We start from the raw sequence: 8,435 nt of genomic DNA, 5'->3' as shown, positions 1-8,435 counted from the left end.
GTGGGGGGACTAAGGATAATGGATATAGTTTGAGACAAATACAATAAAGTTTTCCTACCCAATTCTAATTTCATTAAGTTCTTGTCATCTAACATTTTTTTTCTTTTATTTTTTTTATTTTTTAGTATTGGATCCCTAGTTAAGGCATATCATTACATGTAAATGTGTAGTAAAATGGGATTTTTTTGCTTTTCTGTGGGGTTTGGATTGGAAGCTGGCTATCACTTTCTTGTTGCAGGTGAAGGTGCATTTTAAATCCATCCTGCGGATGAAACCCGCATACTTAATCAACTTAACAAGCTGGCATATTTTAGTTAACTTCTTTCTTAACATATGAAACACCCTGTTCTTCCCAACCAAATACAAGTTGAGTTATGGTAAGTAGTTTTAGGCCAAAGGTTAGGATTGGGCAGATCAGCTCTGGTTGATTCTCGATGGTGATTAATCTCCATCTAGATATAATCACACTGTGCAAAGTCGATGTGTGTAGTTCGTCCATCGGTAACTGCTGTTTGGGTTTACTAAAGGTGGGCATGTGTGTCAGCATTTCTTTCGTTTACTTGTTTCTGTCTATTTGTAACTCCCTTGGAATTATTTGTTGATATATCAAATGTGCTTCCAGTGGTTTTTAAAAGTATACCTGAATTTTCCTCATACTTCCTTATAGCTTGCCCAATTTCTTTTATCCATTAATTGTATATTTCTTCCAAATATGCTGCACTCAACCATCTCCATGGAACAAGATCATTCATTGAAATGAAACCATGGAGAAAACCAAAGCATGTTGCATAAGTAGGAATAAAAAAAATTAAGTAATGGATCAGAGAGAGTTCAATCCCAGGCAGATTGAAAGGTTGACGGCCAAAATTATTAGGGAAAACCACAGCATGGATATGATGACTCTCGGTCCCAGCTGCTTCACGGGGAGTTGTCATGAAGAATGAAAATTTTGGGGGAGGGGGAGGAATGAGGATGAAGAAGATGATGACTAACCTCAGTTGCAGTCCTCTGACATTGCATCACAGTTTCAGCTTTTGCGTTCACATATCTCCATTGCAGATAATGGTTATGAAGCAGCCGTAGGGCGTGGACATCTTCTTGATTACTCGAAACCTTCCTTCCCTTTCTTGCCTCTGGTCCCAATTTCGTGTTTGACGGGTGTGGTGGCAGGAAAGTACCACTTGTCTTCGTAGAGACCGGATTAGGCTTAGAGGCCACAGATGCTGACTTGTAGATAGATCTGGACGGACTAAATAAGGAGTTTACGCAACTTGGCAGTGGTGAAATCAAAGAACGGTAGAAAGGGGAAGCAGAGGTTTTGGAAGAGTCGCCAAGGCCATTCACTAGTCTGGTGGACATAGTAGGCAAAAAATCCGCCTCTGGCATGGAAGAACGGAAATCTGGAATTGACCGTGTCTTGCAGTTCTGCAATGGATTTGTAGGACTAACAAATGTACCACCTTGATGAGAAATACTGCATGTTTCGGATCCAGAGTAATCATTTGACGTTGATTTTTCTGAAAGGGTTTCAGTTTCAGAACGTTGATCTTCTAGTGAGGTAGAAGATCTCACAGCAACAGAAGGTACAACCTCGGATAAGCCCGTGGTGGTGGGCTTATTCCCCATACTCGACTGGACAAGTTTTGCCGCAGCTGTAGTTGCCACAGAGCTGACGCTGGTGGACCGCTGAAAACTTTGATTTGACGAAACAGATCTAGGCGTTGCCCTGTCCAGATACTGCACAATCGGTGTGTCTGGCCTCGAACGGACAAGACTGCCATTTCTTCCCAAGAACCTGCTGTTGTTGAAGATTTTTGGGTGGCTAGCATCGGCATATTGCGTATGATGCTCTGCGTCACCTCCATTCTCCTTAAAGGACTTTACTGACCGCTGCTTCCGCTGCAATGTGACTGCTTTATTCTGAGATCCGGGAGGAATTTCCATGCTCCGAGCTGTATCCAGTCTGTTCTCGTCGGCACAGCACAACGGTTCCAGTTCACCGTGCCGCCTCTGCACAGATTGAGAGCGCTGCTGATTCTGCCTGGGTTGAAATTCCATGGAGGATGAAACTGCGTGCTTGGGATTGAAACATTTGGAAGCCGGGAGGTGAAGATCACCAGAAGATGAAGAAGAAACGACCGGAGACATGAACCTAGAGCTGACCTCCCTCACCCGAGGTCTACGATGAAGCTGCGAAGCGGCCGTGGTGGTGGTGATAGTATTGATCGGCTGCTGCTGATCTCGCAGCATCAAAGATACTTCAGCGGTTTTTTCTTCCATTGCCCTAATCAAAGGACGGCAACTAGAAATGGCCGATAACTAGAAATGGCCGATTGATTGTTGAAAGATCAAGATCTGAGAGTAGAAAACACCCAAAATACCCGATCTGTGTTCCCTTCTTATAACAGAAATCAGTGGTCTGACCCAACTACCTGCGCCTTCACAGTTCTCAACTTTGTAATCTATCTCTAGGCAGACCACGAGTCCAAACCTGAGAAGAGGAGGATTGGTGGATCCGGTGCTTTTTTGTTTTGAGCTCAGAACTCCCTTTTTTTTTTTTTTTCTCAGTAAAGATTGAGTTCAGAACTCGTTGATCTCTGAAATGAAAAGAGGAGAGGAAAGCAGACAGGATAACCAACACGCAGACGAGAAGATGGACAGAGTACTCCGTTTTCGTTAGACAATAAAACTAGCCGTTGAAAGGGGGAAGCTCTTTCGTTTTTTTTTTTCTTTTTAATTCCTTTTCATCAGAGATGTGTTTTTTAAGTTTTTAAGTTCTAACGGTCTCCTTCGACAGAACAGCTGTACGCATATCCTAACAGGCACGTTTATAGCCGTTCGATTAGCTTCTCTCTTCTACCAAAAAAAAAATAGCCTGCGCATAAGATTACTTCTTGGCAAAATTACAAGATTACCTAGTTTTAGGTGTCGGTTTAGAGCTGATTATTCCATTCCATATTTGCTCCATCTCCCTTACTCTAAATTTCTATTTTGTTTTCGAAAAGTAATCTCTTACCTCTCTTTCTCATATGGTAATTTAAAATTCTTAAATTACCTTTGTATCCTTGTATCCCACTCCAACTCCCTTCCAGTAGCCCACCTCCGTCCACCACCACCATACGACAACCTTTGACCCCTACCTACCTTCCCTCACTCATATTAATATCAATAGGTATTCATCAAGTGTCCCCTAATCGGGCTTGAATACTTGGCAACTTTGCATCGTGAACGTTCGTTTAAGTAAATGGGCCTAACTTTGGGAGACATGCTACGCTTTATAATCGGGTCGAGCTTTAATCAGGCTACCTTAAATGAGCCTTAATTGAGCCTTACCTAGTCTACAAACCTATTTAAGTTTGAACAGGCTCTAAATGTGCTTGTCATCAAATACTTTTCTTAAGTGAGTTGAAAGCCTAGGAATGTTCCATTTGAACATTAAATCACTATAGTTTTTTGCATAAAAATCATCATAGTAGAAGGTGACACAACTCTTTAATAAATAAGAGAAATGCTATGAGATTATGGTTGTTCTTTAATATAGGGGGTCGGGCTTGGTCGGCTATAATGAGTTTGGTGTATAGTCGGTCGGTTCAATTGGGAGCCCGACGGGCTAGCTACCTGCACTGTGAACACCCATTTATAAATGCGTCGGGCTCAAGCCAGACATGTTTATTAATCAAGCAGGTCCAGGTTGAGTCATAAACTTGAGGAGCTTGGTTGGGGGTCTACCGATGTGTGCTCAAAATTGACACCCCTATTTGATGCATTATGACGTTGTTTTGGACCATGTGAGATGCATTAAAAGTGAGGATGATAGAGTACTTGTACGGAATGAGAATATTATGAGGAGATGGGACGATTATTTTGCAACTTACTAAATGGAGATACTGTAATCGATAGGGTGGATCCATGAATCCAACACATCTAATGGACATTTACTGTAGGTGGGTGAAATCGAGGTTAAAGAGGCCCTACGAAGGATGAATGTAGGTAGAACTCCAAAACCGGATGAGGGCTCAGTTGAAGTATGGAAGAGCTTAAGAGGACATGGGGTGTCTTAGCTAACCAAGTTGTTTAACAAAATTTTATATACAAAAACTATGCCGGATGAGTGGAGGAGAAACATTGTGATTTCGATTTATAAGAACAAATGCGATGTCATAAACTACAATAATTATAGAGGTATAAAACTTATGAGTCATACTTTGAAACTATGGAGAAAAGGTTATTGAAGTCGACATAAGAGAGGAAACTCAGGCAACGGAGAACCAATTCAGTTTTATGCTAGGGAGATCTACAATAGAAGTTATTTACCTCCTAAGGAGGCATATAGAAGTATTTAGTACCCAAAAAAGGACTTGTCTTTATTGACCTAAAGAAAGCATATAACAAATTACCAAAAGAGCTAATTTGGTATGTCCTAGAGAAGAAAAGAGACATGAATAAATATATAAATATAATTAAAGACATGTACAAGGAAGTGGTGACAAGTGTCAAAACGGCAGAGAGTCAATGTAACGAATTCCCAATTAGAACTGGGTTACACCAAGGATCAGCTCTAAGTGCTTATTTGTTTGCATTGGATGATTTAACCTGGCACATCCAAGATTTGATTATGTGGCGTATGCTATTCACTAATGATATAGTTTTGATAGATGAAACAGTGGAAGGGATTAATACTAAACTAAATCATGGAGATCAAGCTTAGAATCAAGAGGTTTTATAATAAGCACAAGGAATACAGAATTTGTGTTGTGCCCCTTCAGTCAATTTAGAGGAAGGAAGGAAGTGGTTAAACTTGGAGAACGAGAGCTACCTCAGACTGACTATTTTAAATACTTGACGTCCATCATTAACAAAGAGAAGGATATAGAGCATGATGTTACCATAGTATTAAAGTGGGGTGGATGAAATGACAAGTTGCGTCAGGAGTGTTATATAACAAAAGAATGCCTATTTAACTCAATGGAAATTTCTACAAGATGGTTATACAATCAATTATGACATATGGAGTAGAATGTTGAGAAATCAGGAAGAGTACTTTGAATAAGCTAAGTGTTACAGAGATGAGAATGTTGATAGGGTTGTACGGGAAGACCAATAGAGATAGGTTAAGGAATGATTATATTAAAAATGATTTAGGGGTTGCACCAATCCAGGACAAGCTCCGTGAGAGCCAATTGAGATGGTATTGCCTTTTCCAACGGAGACCTATAATGGCCCCAGTAAACAAGAGTGATAAGATTCAATTGGAGGGAGCCAGAAGTGGTAGGGGTAGGCCTAAGATAACTATTGATGAAGTGGTACGAAAAGATACGTATATAGTAGGGCTCGATTCTAATATGACTTCAAATAGAGTTTTGTGGAGGATAAAGACCCGTGTTGCTTGTGGATGTTCCCATGATGTGTCTTTGACTATTGCTTTATCTTCTTCTTTTATCTCCATTTTTCTTCATTTTAACCTCTCTTTTATGCTTATTTATTTTATGATTTCAATATTGGATCTATATAGTTGACCTAATTTAGTTGGGATAAGGTTATGATTGTTGTTGTTATTGACTAGTTATGAATTTCTCATATTAATTTTCATGGCTTAATGCTCTTTGTGTCGGCATTCTGACGTTAGTTTAGAGTGGATTTTTTCCCCTAATAATTAGGGATAATAGATGTTTAGCACTCGGAATGGCATTGCTATAAATAAGTCATATTTGCAGTTTTTGATTTTCTATTTTTTTGATAAATCTTAGCATGTGTTATCCCATTGACATTTTATTTGTTACAAGTATCCTTTTTTTTTTTTTTTGGGTAATGGTTATAATTATAAATTAGGGAGAAGGTTAGGTGTGTTGTCGGTTCACCTGGAGCTAGTTGCTCAACCAATGGGATGAATCGGATGGGAGGGGTAGAGGAAACCTTTCCAAGGGGAGACAAAAAGATATATACCACTTGCACACCCATCCTTTTGCCTGTAAGTTGTTGTGTTCTAACTTTGTTAGGGCATGCGCACAGGTAACTATTATGACTTAGGCCCTCTTTAGAATCATTTTTCTTTTTTACTTTTGTTCATAAAAACGGTTTTGGTTGCATCTGGTATCATTTATGGAGTTTGTTTCTATCTAAAAAGAAAGATAAAATACAAAAACCAAAAAGAGATCAAGAGTCATTTTTATGTTTTGGCCAAAATTGATTTTCAATTATTTTTGCGCTGAACTTTAATGAGCACATGCTTAAAGTCCCAATATAGAGGGGTAAAGTAGTCATTTGCTTTGTAATTAGAAACCCAAACCCCTTGCCCTCTCTTCTTCAATCCAAAGTGGAGAGAGAGAGTTATAAGGAAGATGGGTGAAGAGATGTCTCTTCACCCATCTATTTAAAAAACCATTTTGCATATAGGGATACCAAATTTTTTTATCACAAAAAACCATTATGTTAAGTAGTTACCAAACCATTTTTATGTTTTGATAACAAATGATTTTCATTAATGAATTTTTTAAACTAGGTACAAATAAAAAAGAAAAATGACACTACATATGCCCTTAACTAATTTAATTAATGAATTTAAAATATTTCAAATTACTAGTAGATCATCAACATAGGGGCCCAATTCATTCTCCATAAGCGTTGGGAGCTAGGCCAACTTGCGTGTGACCCAACGAACTACTTATTCTTTCAATTTTACCCATTGCAAGTATGAAGTTAACTAGCAATCAAAGGATGATTGTATATTGGGGTTTGAGTGTTAAGTGGAAGAGCAAAGTCCCAAAAACGTGCTTATGGTCCAGTCCGCCTATTTCAATGGTGGCTCTTCATTGTGATGGTGCTTTGAATAATGGAAGAGCATCTTATGGTGGTCTAATTCATGACTCTAAAGGAGGACCAATCCTAGATTTTGATAGAAGAAGTATTGATTTGTCAGTCCTTACTATGGAGCTATATGCTATTTATAAGGGGATTTTTTTTTATGTATTGGAAAGGGACTGCTACATGTCTCTATTCGGTCTGACTCCATATTTGTTGTGGACATTTTGAATGGAAAAATAGTTGGTCCACATATTTTGAAGAGTACATTCTTGTCTTAGTGCATTCTCTAACAAGGAAGGAGTTTATTCATGTGCGGAGGGGAGCAAATCATCTGACAGATCTTATAGCTTCTATCAATACTGGTATGGTTGAATTGATCTCATATCCCTTGGATTTCCTTACAAATCTTTTAGGTCTTGTAAGAGGTGATAGGAATCATGAAGTTTATTATAGAATGTAAGGAGTCCCTCTATTGGAACTCTATCTTGTTGTTTGATTCCGTTTGTTGATGGGGGCTGTCTGTAGATATGCAACCCTAAAACGGAGCAGAATATAATGTAAAAACAACAACAAACAATGCACACAGGTTTACGAGGTTCAGCAAGATTACCTACGTCTTCGGTGAGATGAGCCCCTACTTCACTATCAATGGAGAATACGGTTACAACGTTCGTCCTAACACCTCTCAGTATGATCTTGCATTATAGAGAAAGAAACACTCGTTACAAATATATAGCAAAAAACCCTAATCCGAAAAAGTACAAAACTGCGTCAAATAAAAAAAATCGAGCAGGACGCTGAGCCCCCTTACACCCCCGTTATGCAGCGGGGCCTCCTGCCCTCTTGCAATCCCCACCCCTCTAATCGGCTAGCAGGACCGCCGTCTTACCTTTTGAGGCACCTGCACCAGTACTCCATGGATTAAACTGTGATGAAATACATAACATAGTACACAACACTATCCCCTATAGGTGTTGTGGGGCCTTGTCCTTTCTTTAGGCATGTCTAATAGGGGATTCTAGGGCTACCACATTTTTCTGTAAATTATTTCTAGTCTTTCTTATTTTCACTACATACAATTTACACAAAAAAAAAAAAATTCATTTTAAGTCACAATCACAATATGTTCCGTCCTTTTACCACCCTACTCTCATTATATCATCTGGCGTGATTATCTGACTCAAGCAATTGTTCAACCGATCAACCTGCTGGAAACCAATGAGTTAATTAAAATATAATGGATACTTTTATTTTCTATTTTTTTAAATAAAAAATAAAATAAAAATTACTCTACATTTCTACATAATATTTTGATGTATCCACGATGACATTTGTCTACTATACTGGATGAATACCTCTGACTTATGTGCATCTGACTGATGAGCATGGGAGCACAGTGATAAAGCCATCTGTCTCCAAATATCACACAAACACCAAATTGAGAATCCATAATTGTAATAAACTGTGCACGTAAACAATCTAAAATCTAGCAGCAATGATGGCATTCAAAGACTATACAAAAAAATATGCCATCTACAATGACATTATTTGCTCCAAACAAATCTCTCACTCTATCATTTAAAGATGAAAATACCCCACCCCACAAATCCCCTTGCCCCACCCCTCCCCCCCCC

The 8,435-nt window shown here is 38.9% G+C and overlaps 1 protein-coding gene across 1 annotated transcript in view; it reads right to left on the bottom strand.

Annotated features, from left to right (window-relative positions):
- LOC122087348 (QWRF motif-containing protein 6-like) overlaps window positions 1–2,711 on the bottom strand; it is a 20,946-nt gene extending 18,235 nt beyond the window's left edge. The window contains exon 1 of the mRNA XM_042656438.1: window positions 994–2,711. Within this exon, the coding sequence (XP_042512372.1) occupies window positions 994–2,280 (1,287 nt within the window). The 5' untranslated portion in view covers window positions 2,281–2,711. The remainder of the gene's footprint in view (window positions 1–993) is intronic.
- Between the last annotated feature and the right edge of the window lie 5,724 nt (window positions 2,712–8,435).

Source organism: Macadamia integrifolia, chromosome 8 (genome assembly GCF_013358625.1).
Source record: "Macadamia integrifolia cultivar HAES 741 chromosome 8, SCU_Mint_v3, whole genome shotgun sequence".
NCBI classification, from domain to species: Eukaryota; Viridiplantae; Streptophyta; class Magnoliopsida; order Proteales; family Proteaceae; genus Macadamia; species Macadamia integrifolia.
The sequence above is the reverse complement of the archived record's forward strand: the minus strand, read 5'-3'. Positions and strand labels throughout refer to the sequence as shown.